Source organism: Oryctolagus cuniculus, chromosome 14 (assembly GCF_964237555.1).
Source record: "Oryctolagus cuniculus chromosome 14, mOryCun1.1, whole genome shotgun sequence".
Lineage (NCBI taxonomy): Eukaryota > Metazoa > Chordata > Mammalia > Lagomorpha > Leporidae > Oryctolagus > Oryctolagus cuniculus.
The window spans coordinates 16,646,742-16,661,887 of NC_091445.1; the positions used below are offsets into that span (position 1 = coordinate 16,646,742).

At 38.4% G+C, this 15,146-nt stretch overlaps 1 protein-coding gene and 1 pseudogene across 12 annotated transcripts in view; one reads left to right on the forward strand and one right to left on the reverse strand.

Annotated features, from left to right (window-relative positions):
* Positions 1–15,146, reverse strand: part of ARB2A (ARB2 cotranscriptional regulator A) — a 472,110-nt gene that overhangs the window by 407,001 nt on the left and 49,963 nt on the right. For 9 of the 12 annotated variants that reach the window (XM_008261940.4, XM_051853996.2, XM_051853992.2 and 6 more), the window contains 2 exons: positions 3,183–3,284; positions 849–949 (listed from right to left, as the gene is read on the reverse strand). In XM_008261940.4, coding sequence (XP_008260162.1) covers positions 849–949; positions 3,183–3,252 — 171 coding nt within the window. In that variant the 5' untranslated portion in view covers positions 3,253–3,284. The remainder of the gene's footprint in view (positions 1–848; positions 950–3,182; positions 3,285–15,146) is intronic. The other 3 variants (XM_070056472.1, XM_051853999.2, XM_051854001.2) reach the window with 1 other exon arrangement.
* On the forward strand, positions 7,722–11,380 carry LOC103349570 (sulfide:quinone oxidoreductase, mitochondrial pseudogene; annotated as a pseudogene).

Here is a 15,146-nt window from a genome sequence, read left to right on the forward strand (position 1 = left end):
AAGCTAATCTCCCCGCCACTTTGGAGAGACACACACCTCTATTTTCAAAGCCTATTTCCCATCAAATGTCCTCAGAGAGAGAATACAAACAAAAGCTGCCAAAACCTTTGCTCAGAGACATGTACAATGTGAGAGGCTCCAGAAGAACTGTCTCCTAGCAAATTACATAATGTGAATTATAAATTATATCATGCTGTTATTTAATATTACAGTTTTTATGCTATTACCTAACCAAATAATTCATTTTGACTTTATCAAAAAGCCAAAGGCAATATAGAAATTTCAATTTTTCTTTAGAAAAAATAAAGAATAGCTGTCTATCACACTAAACAAATGTGCCTATATGTATCTTATAAAAACTAACAACTTGACACGACATAGATTAAGTAAAACTTTTGGCTTTAACAGGCTTTTCATCTAAATGACAAATGACATTTTTCAAGAGTTCCTATGAGAAGCACCAGATGAGGTACCTAATGTTCCCAAGGCTTTGTAAAGTCAAAGGTAAATAGATTAGATTCAACTTACTAGCCAAACACCAAGTTTCATAAAGTAAATAAATACTTAAAAGAACACATATTCCTCTGGCACAGTGGGGGATTCAATCTCTAAACATATCTGAAAAAAAAAATAAAACTAAAAGTTGGCACAAATTTGTTTTTCTATGTAATTAAGGTCATGGAAAGGGTATGTCTGTAATAAAGCAGAAACTTTTAAACTGAGAATATGTTTGTAACATAATCACTAAAAATAACCAAAGAACAAAAACCTTTTGAAAAACATTTTTTAAAATATGTATATATGCAATAATGAAGCTTGAACCAGTTAAAGGAGTATATACGACATACCTCTCCTAGAGCTTCATATCTTTTCTGGTTCCATCTGTGCAAATCTTCCCGGTAGTTAAAAACAAATGGTTCCCCAGTTTTTATGTGTCTTAACTGCCCCTCTAGAAAATAAACAATATTACTATGACTAAGAGTACACTCACAATAATAAGGACAGAAAAGTCTGATTAAAATTTAAAATGACCTTTGGTTATTTCTTAGAAGTTTTTTTTCATTGTATATTTTCCTCAAATATTACCAGAACAAATAAACAGTATAAGAATTTAAAAATTGGTCTCCAATAACCAAAAACTGTTCTTCTTGATCTCCTTTTTAATCTAAAACATATTAACAATATTTTAGAGCCTACTACACATATCTGCATCTACTGCCATGAATAAGCTCCCAGACTTAAGTAACTTAGAGACCATCTGAGGAGCAAAAACACAAATACTAAAAAGTTAAGCAACTTTTCAGAAAGTTCAACAAACAAGAATGAAATAAGCCAAGAATCCAAACACTGCTACAGGTTATTTGTGTAGACGATAATGTCTCCAGTGATTCTGGAAAAAAGAAGAATCTCTATGAAAAGAATAGGTGCAGAAGATTTCACTGAGATTTCTCAACCAGGCCCGGATATTTGGGTAGGGTATCAAATGGAAATTGCAAAGAGCTAGTGAGAATAGTCAAATCAGACTCAGTCAAAACAGAGATCTTTAGTGATAATAACCAAGTTCTGTTAGTAATTCCAAGGGCACAAGCAAAGGAGGAAGAAGTGTACCTGGCACTTCCTCCCAGGTCACTGCAGGTCCCGTCTTCTCACAAAATTTAAGTAGGTGAGGTCTCTAAGTGAGGCATACAACATACCTCACACATTGCTAAGTGTTTCAGTTATGTTTTCTTTTTACGTACCAAAGAGCTGTACTGCTTATGTGATAATCTTTATCAAAACATACTCATATATCCAAAGACTGTAGGTTTATTTACCATCAGCAATAACAAACTACTCATCTTGTTCAAGTCCATAGATAATAACAGTAAAGATTAGTCTACATTTTCTGAAAGATTTAACTATCAGTATACTTATAAAGAGAAAGACCAAAGTGATCTATTCTTTTCTTTCCCCAGTATTCTAGTAATGGGGAGAAAAACAGACAACGGGCCAATTGCATTAAATTCTTCTGTCCTCAGTCAACAGAATATTACTCTACTTATACATATACTGGCAAAGAATACCCTTTACAAAAAAGCATGAAAATTAAAGTTTCGGGTATCCTCTATTTAATTCACTTAACATTCTAATATTCATAGACTGTCATAAGTCTTAATATCTATGACGGATACTACAAAGGAATATCCACTAATAAAAAGATAACAAATCACCACTTCAGTTTATGCGAAGCAACAAAAAAAAAAAACTAACTAAATTTTGAGGCTGGCACTGTGGCGCAGCGGGTTAACGCCCTGGCCTGAATTGCCAGCATCCCATATGCGCATAGGTTCTAGTCCTGGCTGCTCCACTTCCCATCCAGCTCTCTGCTATGGCCTAGGAAAGCAGTAGAAGATGGTCCAAGTCCTTGAGCCCCTGAACCCAAGTGGGAGGCCTGGAGGAAGCTCCTGGCTCCTGGGTTTGGATCGGTGCAGCTCCAGCCAATACGGCCAATTGGGGAGTGAACCAGTGGATGGAAAACTTCTCTCTCTCTCTCTGCCTCTCCTTCTCTCTGTGTAACTCTGATTTTCAAATAAATAAATAAAAATCTTTTTTAAAAAACTAACTAAATTTTAACACTTTGTATTAACATTACCCTTCAAGTATAATAATGTAAGATTAATCCAATGAGTCATGATTTTTTTTGTGTTTCAGAAACATACTTGCAATCTATGGTAGGTTCTTCCACATTCTATGTATAAAGGTTATTTCATTCAAACTTAGTAAGTTTTAAAAAAGGAATGTTATCTGAAAAATCATGGAAAATTGAATATTATGTTTTAAAATATCATCATACATAATATTTGCCAGTCACTTCATTTTAAATAACATGTGGAACCATTGCATCTTTCTATATAATCTGATTAGGAGTTCCAATAGAACATAAGAGAGTTGAGTGCTCAAGGTTAAAACACATAAATTGAATTAAATTCATTTCCATTAGTTTACATGGCTTGACAACTATGATAAATTGTTACTTGGTTATTTCACTTGAGTAAAGGATTTCACTACGCAAGCATAAGTCATTTCTTCTCAAAATAAATATAGAAAACATTCTAGTTGGCCATTAAAATACCAAATGATAACTTTCTTATGTTCATAATAGCACTGTTAAATAAATTCTACATTCAGAACACATTACTTACTTTCATTAAAAGCATATTCAAATCCTTCCAGGGTATCAGGAAAATCAAGAGGTGGTTCATCTTTTTTCATTAGTTCATCCAAATCTATCCTAGACAATAAATCTAGAAAAGAAATAAGAAATTTACTTATGTTCATTTTCATAGTTAATAAGATTATATTTTAAATTATTTGTAAGCACTCTTGTTCTGTTCAATTAATTTTTGTATTGTTTCAACTGATGGTACAATACACTAAGTTTTTAAGTTTGCAAAGTTCTATGCATGATCAAGCACAATTTCAACATAAGTAAGAATTTTCAAAATAATTACAAAACAATCATGACCCAGATCCTATATATCGCAAATCAAATTATTAGTATCTTCCCTTTAACACAATAGTACGCCTTAATTAACATCTGTCTGCAGTGGTTTTTTTTTTTTGCATTTATAAAAGATTTATGTATTTATATGAGTGTCTGAGTTACAGAGGGAGGGAAAGAGAGAGAGAGATAGAGAAAGATCTTCCATCAACTCTTTCACTCTCCAGAAGGCTGTAACAGTCAGGCCTGCGCCAGGCTGAAGTCAGGAGACAGGAGATTCATCTGGGTTTCCCACATGGGTGCAGGGGCCCACTTGGGTCTTCTTCAATTGCTTTCCCAGGCACATCAGCAGGGAGTTGGATTAGAAGTAAAGCAACCGGGACTCCCTGGGGCCCATATGGGATGCTGGTGTATGGGCGCTGGCACTGCAGGTGGTAGCTTTACCAGCTATGCCACAACACCAGCTGCTATCTGCAATTTAAATGTTTTACACCAGGTTGTTTTGATTGTAACTGCCCTGATTCTGTACTAGTTATTGGTCTATTTACGTTTTCTATGTCTTCATGCCTTAATTTTGGTAAATTGTATGAGTCCACAAACCTATTCATTTTTTTCTAGATTTATGAAATTGTTGTAATATAGCTGTCTAACAATTCCTGATGATTCTATTTCTAATACATCACTTGTTACTTTTTTTTATTTCTGATTTTATTAATTTGGGTCTTTTTATTGGTTAGTGGGGAAAACGGTTTATCAATTTTGTTTATTTTTTTAAAAAACAGCTCTTCATGAGATGTATAATTTGGGGCATGCTCGGGCTGACTTGCCCCAATTGGTAGAGTTGGAAACATACCAGGGGATTCCAGTTCAATCCCATCAAGGTGGCATGTGCCAATGCCATCTCACCAGTCCAAGTGATCAATTTCAGTTCACAATTGATCATAATGAAAGGACTAAGAGTCAAAGGGAGCACATAAACAAGTCTAGTACCTGCTAACACTAACCGATAGAATAAATAAAGGGGAGAGTGATCCAACATGGGAAGTGAGATACTCAGCAGACTCATAGAATGGCGGATGTCCTAAATAGCACTCTGGCCTAAGAATCAGCCCTAAAGGTACTCGGATCTGGCTGAAAAGCCCATGAGAGTATTTCAGGCATGGAAAGCCAAGACACTCTGGCAAAAAGATCTCTGTGAGTGAGATCCCAGTGGAAAGAACAGGTCTTCAAAGAGGGAGGTGCCTTTCTCTGAAGGGAGGAGAGAACCTCCACTTTGACTATGACCGTGTCTAAACAAGATAAGAGTCGGAGAACTCAAGGGGCTTCCATAGCCTTGGAAACTCATGACTGGTGCATAGGGAGATTACTGATGCCATAAACAGGAGTGTCAATTTGTAAAGTCAACAACAGGAGTCACTGTGCACTTACTCCTCATGTAGGATCTCTGTCCTTAATGTGCTGTACATTGAGGCTTAATGCTATAACGAGTACTCAAACAGTATATTTCACTTTGTGTTTCTATGGGGGTGCAAATGATTGAAATCTTTACTTAATGTACACTAAACTGATCTTCTGTAAAAAAAAAAAAAAAAAAAAAGAAATGATCAATTCCCAACTTGACTCTCACTGGGATTAAACATGACAATAGGTCTGATCTGATTTCATCATCATTTAAAAAAAATCATCTATTATTTTTCACTTTATGTTTCTGTGTGGGAGCAAACTGTTGAAATCCTTACTTAAGGTATACTAAGCTGATCTTCTGTATATTAAGATAATCGAAAATGAATCTTGATGTGAATGGAAGGGGAGAGGGAGTGGGAAAGGGGAGGGTTGTGGGTGGGAGGGACGGTATGGGGGGGGAAGCCATTGTAACCCATGAGTCGTACTTTGGAAATTTATATTCATTAAATAAAAGATAAAAAAAAAAAACCAGCTCTTCATCTCAATGATTTTTTATTTTTTTATAAAAAGCTTTCAATTAATAAATATAAATTTCATAGGTGCAACTTTTGGATTATAGCGGTTCTTTCCCCCATACCCACCCTCCCACCCCCAAACCGTCCCATCTCCTACTCCCTCTCCCATTCCATTCTTCATTAAGATTCATTTTTAATTATCTTTATATACAGAAGATCAACTCTATACAAAGGAAAGATTTCAACAGTTTGCACCCACAAAGACACACAAAGTATAAAGTAATGTTTGATGACTAGTTTTACAGTTAATTCTCAAGAACAACTCATTAAAGACAGAGGTCCTACAAGGGGAGTAAGTGCACAGTTGACTCCTGTTGTTGATTTACCAATTGACACTCTTATTTATGATGTCAATAATCACCTGAGGCTCTTGTTATGAGCTGCCAAGGCTATAGAAGCCTCTTGAGTCCACAAACTCCGACATTATTTAGACAAGCTCACAAAGTGGCAGTTCTCTCCTCCCTTCAGAAAAAGGTATCTCCTTTGATGGCCCCTTCTTTCCACCAGAATCTTACTTGCAGAGATCTTTCATGTAGGTCAATTTTTGTCATAGCATTTCACTGAATTTTTATGTGATTTTTTTCAATTTAAATTTTGTTTATTTCTTCTCTAATTTTATTACTTATTTTCTTCTACTAATTTAGGGTCTGATCTGTTCTTGTTTTTCTAGATCCTAAAGATACACAGTTAGATAATTTATTTGAAACCTTTTCAATTTTTTGATGTAGACACTAATTGCAATAAACTTCCCTCTTACCACTACTTTCCCTGTATTCCATAAGTTGTGATGTGTTATCATCTTCATTTGTTTCAAGGAACTTTTTGATTTCTTCTGCAACCCACTGTTCAGTCAGGAACATGCTGTTTAGCTTCCATGTATTTGTAAATTTTCTAGATTTTCTTATATTCTTAATTTCCAGCTTCATTCTATTGTAGTCAAAAAAGATACATGGTGGGGTGGATGCTGTGGAACAGCAGGTTGAGTTTGCAATGCTGGTATCCCATATGGGCATCAGTTTGAATTCTTGCTGCCTCACTTCCTATCCAGCTTCCTGCTGATGTGCCTTGGAAAACAGCAGAAGATGGCTAAAGTCCTTGGGCCCCTGCACCCATGTGAGAGACCCAGATGAAGCTCCTGGCTCCTAGCTTCAGCCTGGCCCAGCCCTGGTCATTGTAGCCATTTGGACAGTGAATCAGTGGATGGAAGACCTCTCTCTCTCTCCCCGTCTGCCTCTGCCTTGCCCTCTCTGTAACTCTGCCTTTCAAATATATAAATACATAAGCCTTTTTTGAAAAAAAGAAAAGATACATGGTATCATTTCAATTTTTTTCCAATTTGTTGAGACTTGTTTTATGTCCCAGCATATGGTCTATCCTAGAGAATGTTCTATGCACTGGTGAAAACAATGTGTATATTCTGTGGCTGTGGTATGAAATGTTCTGTAGATATTGATTAGATTCATTTGGTCAATAATGCAAATTAGTTTTGCTGTTTCTTTGTTGCTTTTTGTTCCAGTTGAACTGTACATTGATGAAAGTGGAGTTTATCTCTCCCATTATTACTGTATTGGAGCATATGTCTCACTTTAGCTCAATTAACATTTGTTTTAAATAGCTAGGTGCCCTAGCATTGGTGCATACACATTTATTATAATCACATCTTCCTGCTGAATTGGTCCTTTAATCATTACATAATGATCTTGCCTCTCTTAACAGTTTGTTTTTATTAAAGTCTATTTTGCCTGATATTAAATTAGCTACTCTTGCTTATTCTTTATTTCCATTTGCATGGAATATCTTTTTCTATGCTTTTAACTTTCGATCTGTGTACATCTTTGTTGGCAAGATGTGTTTCTTATAGGCAGCATATAATGGGTCATGTTTTTTCAGTTATTCAGTCAGTCTGTATCTTTTAATTGGAGTATTTAGTTCATTTACATGGGACCAATAGAACAGAAAAAAACCTGAGAAACTAATCCATGTGCCTACAATAAATTAATCTTTGACAAATGAGCTAAAATCATTCCCTGGAGAAAGGAGAGTCTCTTCAACAGATGGTGTTGGGAAAATTGGACCTCCATATGCAGAAGCATAACACAAAACCCCTACTTTACACACTGTACAAAAATAAACTCACCATGGATCAAGGAGCTACACCTAAGACCTGAAACCATCAAATGATTAGAGGAAAACATAAATATAACACTGTAAGACATTGGCATAGGCAAAGACTTCTTGGATAAGATCCTAGAAGCAAGGCAATGAAACTAAAAGACAAGCAAAATTGGATCAAGCTAAGAAGGTTATGCACAGCAAAGGAATCACTAGACAAAGTAAAGAGACAACCAATAAAATGCAAGAAAATATTTGCCAACTATGCATCTGATAAAGGATTAATACCCAGGATATATAAAGAGCTCAAGAAACTCAACAACAGAACAATGATTCTCATTAAGAAATGAGCAAAGGACATGAACAGACATTTTACTAAGGATGAAATACAAATGTCCAACAGACAAATAAAAATGATCAGGCTCACTAGCCATTAGAGAAATGTAAATAAACACCACAGGTTTTTACCTTACCCCAGTTAGAATGGCTATCATCCAAAAATAAAAAATAACAAATGCTGGCAAGGATGTAGAGAAAATGGTATGCTTATACACTACTGGTGGGAATATAAACTAGTATAACCATTATGGAAGACAATATGGAAATTTCTCAGAAATTTGAAACTAGATCTAAAATATGATCCAGCCATCCACTCCTAGGGATTTATCCAAAGGAAATTAAATCAGGATGTGAAAGAGTTATCTGTACTCCCAATATTCAAAGCAGCTCATTTCCCAATAGCTAAGATACAGAATCAACTCATGTCCATCAACTGATGACTAGATAAAGAAAATTTAATATATATACACAATGGAATACTACTCAGTCATAAAAAATAAAATCCCTTGCAACAAAATGGATGCAACTAGATGTCGCTCCCCCTCTTCATGGAGGAATGACACTAAACCCTGCCTAGGTTTCCTATCCGAGTCACGGCACCATTATGTCGCTCCCCCTCTTCGCGGAGGAACGACACAGGACCCTGCGCTGTTCTTTTGTCTGCTCAGCCCTTCCCGGGTTTGCTGCTGGTTCTTCCCGGGTTGGCTACTGTCCCTTCCACCTCCGTGGAAGGGCGGTTCCCCCTGCCACTTTCCCCACTTCCGCGGGGGAGCGGCACACCGCCGGCCGGCTCTCTTGGGGGCTGCACAGGTGTTCCTTCAGATAGATGTTCCCCTTAGATGTTTCTGGTGCATGCCGTCTCTCTCCTCTTTTATAGTCCTCCTCCACCAATCCCAACTCGGCTGCCCACACGCCGAATACGCTGCTCTCCTCCAATCAGGAGCAGGATCAGCTCCTGGAGGTCATCACTCAAGTTGGCAAGAGGCAGCTGCGTAGAAGCTGTTTTCTCCTCTCCCAGCGCCATATTGTGGGAGAGCAGATGCATAGAATAAGTCTTAATTCCAGTAACTTAGTCCAGTCCGGGTTGCTCCCCACAACTAGAAACCATTACGCTTAGTGAAAGAAGCCAGACTCAAAAAGACAAATATCGGGTAGGCGCTGTGGCATAGCTGATAAAGCCACCGCCTGCAGTACTGGCATACCATATGGGCACCAGTTTGAAATCTGGCTGCTCCACTTCTGATCCAGCTCTCTATTATGGCTTGGGAAAGCAGTAGAAGATGGAACAAGTGCTTGGGACCCTGCACCCATCATGGGAGATCCAGAAGAAGTTCCTGATTCCTGGCTTTGGATTGGCCCAGCTTGGGCCATTGTTGCCATCTGGGGAGTGAGCCAGCGGATGGAAGATCTCTCTTTCTCTCTGCCTCTGCCTCTCTGTAATTCTGCCCATGAAATAAATAAATAAATAAACAAATAAATCTTTTTTTAAATGTTAGATTTAAAAAAAAAGACAAATTCTCCTATTTGTGGTAGCTAATATGTATATAAAAAACCCTCTTAATGTATATAAGTGAAATTGCCATTTTGTGATTTGATTGTTTATAACCACTGCCTATATTCCTGTGTCACAGTGGTCTTTTTACTTTTTACTTGTAGAGCTCTTTATTTAAAGGAGCACTGAGGCAGAGCATAGGGCGGGTGTGCAAGTGGGCGGGGCCCAGCTGAGGCTATGCACCTCAGGAGGGAGCAGCAGCGTCTGCTGAGCCAATGCTATAGCCTGAGGCTCCACTCACTCTTGGGCAGAGTTAGAGAGAGAAGGAGAGACAGTGAGAGGTCTTCCATCCTCTGGTTCACTCCCCAAATGGCTACAATGGCTAGGGCTGGGCCAGACCAAAGCCAGGAGCCAGGTGCTTTATCTGGTTTTCCCACAGGTGTGCAGGGGCCATCTTCCACTGCCCTGCCAGGCGCATTAGCAGGGAGCTGGACTGGAGGTAGAGCAGCTGGGACTTGAACTGGTGCCCATATGGGATGCTGGTACCACAGGTGGTGACTTCACCCACTAAGTCCCAATGCCAACCCATCCACAGAGTTTTTGAAGCACCTTCATACTTATATCCTAGCCTGATCTAGCCTGAAGACGAACCAGCTAGTCACTGTGGTGTCTGATCCCCACACACAGCTCTTTGCCTGCCTCTTCAGGGTCAACCCTCAGTAGGTCGGCTCCCTCCAGCTGCACACAGGGGCCAGCTGTGCAGTCAGAAACCACTATGAAGTGCTGGTGCTGGGTGGAGGCAGCGGAGGGATCCCCATGGCTGCCCACATGAAGAGGAAAGTGGGTGCAGGGAATGTGGCCATTGTTGAGCCCAGCGAGAGACATTTCTACCAGCCAATCTGGACTCTGGTAGGCACTGGTGCCAAACAGTTGTCCTCATTGGGTCATCTCACAACACGTATGATTCCATCTGGTGTAGAACAGATAAAAGCTAAAGTGGTTGAATTGAATCCAGATAAGAACTGAATCCAAACTGACAATGGCAAGGAGATCTACAAATATCTTATTATTGCTCTTGGAATCCACCTGGACTATGAGAAGATTAAAGGCCTGCCTGAAGGCTTTGCTCAACCCAAAATAGGGTCTAACTATTCAGTGAAGATGGTAGAGAAGACATGGAGGCTCTACAGGACTTCAAGGAGGGCAACACCATCTTCACCTCCCCAAACACTTCCATGAAGTGTACTGGAGCCTCCCTGAAGTTCATGCATTTATGAGATGCCTATTTCAGGAAGACAGGGATGCAATCCAAGGCCAATACAGCTCTTGGAACAATTTTTGGGGTTAAGAAGTATGCAAAAAGCCCTGCAGGAGATCATCCATGAGAGGAACCTTACCGTTAACTACAGGCAAAACCTCACTGAAGTCCGCGTCCATAACAAGAAGCTGTTTTTGAGAATCAACAAACCTGGAGACACCCAAGTGTCTTCCTATGAAATGCTTTATGTCACATCACCAGTGAGCCCATCGGATGTCCTCAAGACAAGTCCTGTGGCTGATGCTGCTTTTTTGGGTGGATGTGGATAAAGAAACTGCAGCACAAGAAGTACCCAAGTGTATTTGGGATTGAGGACTGCACCAAATTGCCCATGTCAAAGATGGCTGCTGCAGGCGCTGCACAGTCGGTAACATTTGATCCAACAATTTCTGTGATAATGAAGAATCGAACACCAGTGAAGAAGTACGATGGTTATACGTCACGCCTGCTGGTGACTGGCGACAACAGTGTGATTCTTGTGGAGTTTGACTACACAGCTCAGCCACTGGAAACCTTCCCCTCTGATCAGAACAAAGAGTGCCTTCCATGTACCTCTCGAAGGCTGACATGATGCCTTCTTGCACTGGAACCTGATGCTGAAGGGCTCGTGGGAAGGACCAGCCTTTCTAAGGAAGTCATTTCACCTGGGTGTGAGTTAAGTATGGCTCAGGCTTTGCTTTCCTGGGATGGATGAGAGTCACAGTTACTGACTGACCAAGAGCAGCATGAAGGGTTCAGGAGCTAACCCTGTGAAGAGTTTCTTGCTGAATAATGGTGACCGCATGCTTACCTTTTCAGTATCTCTGAACAGCCACCATGTGGGCTGCCCCACATGGATTTTTTTGAAATATGCAGATGAAAAAATAGACTTCTGTTTTCTAAGTAAAAGTGTGCTATTGGGGAAAAAAAAAGGAGCACTGAGCCTATAATTATAAAGTAAACTGAAGTTAAGTATGTTACTGATTAAAAACATTTTAAAAAAAAAAAGGAAAGAAAGGAAGGAGGAAGGAGGGAGGGAAATATCATACTCTTAGTCATTTCTATGAAATCCATGAAACCTGTTTTTTTATATTAATAAATTTAAAAAAATTAAAAAGTTGCACACATTAACATGACTTCAAAAAGGTCACTATCTTATATAAAAATTGAACTATTATGTATGAATAAGGAAATTTATTATAAAATTAAATAGTTGTAATATGCCATACTATTCCAACTTTGGGGGGACACAAAAATAAAGCATGCTAACTGGAGAAAACTAGTCGACACAAAACAGTTTATTCCTCATAACATTCGACTCCACACAAAACAAAACAAAAATCTGTCAACAGGTGTTGTTTTAGAAAAACAAGCTTATTTTCAATAAGTTAACATATGGGAAAGTTGAAAGATAGCACAGGTATCCCCATTCTCTTTACCCAGTTCCTCCTATTATTAACATTTTACATCATCATGGTACAATGGCCAAAATGAAGAAACCAATAATGGTACATAACTACTACCTAAAGCCCAGATGTTATTCATATTTCACCATTATTTTTAAATTAATATTTATTTCCTGTTCCAGGATCCATACTGCATGTGGTTGTCATTTCCTCCCCATCTCTGCCCAGTCTGTTACAATTCCCAGCCCTGACTTCCTGTCCATGATCTTGGCAGCTTAGAGGAATACTGGTCAGTTATTCTGGAAAATTATTCTCACTTTGGGCCTGTTTGAAGTTTGTTGTTGTGATTATACTAGTGTTGTGAGTTTTAGCAAAGAATATCACAGAGGTAAACTTCAGTTCTCCTCACATCATGTCAAGGGGACACGATATCTACAATGCCATAACTGGCGATGTTTACCTTCAACACCTAGTAAAAGGCAGTACTGGCAGGATTATCCAGTATAAAGTTATGATTTTTGTCTTTCCATATCTGTCCCTGTCTCAAGGGGGGATGGGGGGAATTATCCTCTACCTCCTGAAGTAAAGACCATCTGTTCATAAATCTGTATGAAGGTCCATCTCTCTCTCTCCTTTTACACAACTATGCAATCACTATTCCGGTAGGTACTTGTGGATATTTACTGTATACTTCAGTTTATAATCCAATATGCTATCACTTATTTTGTTTCTCAAACAGTTCCAGCCATGACTGTTGTAAGCTATGGGTTGCCTCCTGTGTCCCTTTGACCTGCTCCCATCTTTTTGTTTTCTCAGCACTTCCCTACTTTGTGTTACTACAAAACATTCCAGGCTTATCTGGTATCTTTCCCGTCCTGACCTACAATCAGTCTATCAACAAGAATTTAATTTAAACTCCCATTAAAATGAGGCATATGTTCTCACTATATGTCACCACAGCCATTTTCAAAATAAGAAAATATTTTATTCTATCACAAAAGGATATGAAATAACTTCTGCCAAATCAAGAATATTTTATTTTTTAGTTTCTTCAATATAATTTTAATTTTTAATTTAATTTTATAATTTAAGTTTTAAGTTTACATATTATATATGTTTACATGTTTTAAAATTTAAGTTTACATATTTTATATTTAAGTTTATAAGTTTTGGGGCCAGCACTGTGGCACAGCGGGTTAAAGCCCCAGCCTGCATTGCCAGCATCCCATATGAGTACCAGTTTGTGTCCCGGCTGCTCCACTTCTGATCCAGCTCCCTACTAATGCACCTGGGAAAGCAGAAGAGAATGGCCCAAGCCCTTGGGCCCTGGGCCCCCATATGGGATACCCAGGAAGTGCAGGGCTCCTGGCTTTGGATTAGCTCAGCAAAAGCAGCCATTTGGGGAGTGAACCAGAGGATGGAAAACCTCTGCCTCTCTCTCTCTGTCTCTACCTCTCTCTGTAACCCTGTCTTTCAAATAAAATAAATCTTTAAAAATATATGTAAGTTTTTAGTTTCTTCATTATAATTCAAAAAGCCAAAAAGTTCCTAGGATTTGTTAGAAGATACACTACTCTTTTTCCTATAAATGTAACTCAAAAGCAACACTTTGTGTCTCTAATTTAGAGATACAATAAATCTATCTACATGGAACAATCTCAAAATATACTACAGAAAAGGATTTTGTCTACCTCTAGTCTCTAGTCGTTTAGAGCATAAAGTTAAGCCATCAAAATCTTAATAAAAAGAAATCATATCTTAGTACTCCTCAAATTCCAGTATCAAACAGCCCTCAACTCATACAACAACAAACCATCTTCAACAAAAAAAAGGTTTGCAACGCTAGTAAAACAGAAATATCCCATAATATGCACACATATAAAGAACATATACTAGGGCCTGTGTTGTGGCACGCGGGTTAAGCCACCGCCTGTGATGCCAGGTATCCCACGTGAGCACTGGTTCAAGTCTCAGCTGCTCCATTTCTGATCCAGCTCCGTGATCATGTGCCTGCGAAGGCAGCAGAAGGCCTGAGTACCCGAGCCCCTGCCACCCAGATAGGAGATCAGATGGTATTCTAGGCTCCTGGTTTCAGCCTGGCCTAGCCCCAGACGTTAAAGTCTTTTGGGGAGTGAATCACAGGGTGGAAGACTTCTCTCTTCCCCTGTGTCCCTCCCTCCCTCTCTGTGACTCTGCCTTTCCAATAAATCTTTCTTTAAAAAAAAAAAGACATATACTGATAATTCACTAGCAAAGTTCTGAAGACAATATAAATCTTTACAAAAGATAGTAAAGATAGAAGCTTTTACTTTCAAAAATTGGTTTGAAAAATCAGATTTCTTCACAGTCATCTTCTACACCTGAAAACTCAGACACAACTAATCAAACACACAGAAATATCTAAGTAAGCCATTGTGTTTAATACTCACTTTTTATTTCACTAGCTTAGATCACAAAATGTAGCCTTGCATCTACATGTCGCTTTAAAGATGTCAGAGCCTTTTACAAACATTAATCTCATTTGATCATCATAACTATGAAATAGTAACAAGTATTATCATCTTCACTGTCTTCAAACAAGGAAATAAACTCAGAAAGGAAAAATGGCTTATCCAAAATTACAGCCTAATAGTAGGTGGGATTAATAAAATAAACATATCTCCTAAAACCTAATTCAGTGCTCCTTCAAAATCACCATGCTGACTGTATATGCCACATCAGCCCTGTAATGTTCCGTACCCCCATCTCCTGTTATAAAGAATAGTTATCAATACAAAACCCGATATTTACTTTGTTCAAAACATTCCTTTGAATGATAAATTGACACCTAAATAAAAAGGCACTTCTCAAACTTTTCTTGTCAACCAAAGAATCTGACATAGTTATTTTTAATTTAATTAGCATTGAGAAGACATATAGAAAGGAATCGTCAGAAATCATTTTTCTGTGCTGTAAAAAGAAAAGCAATACTATAGACTTTCAATTTACTCTAAAGGCAGTGAATCATGCAAGAAAAACGAGCATAATGAAAAATTCCTTC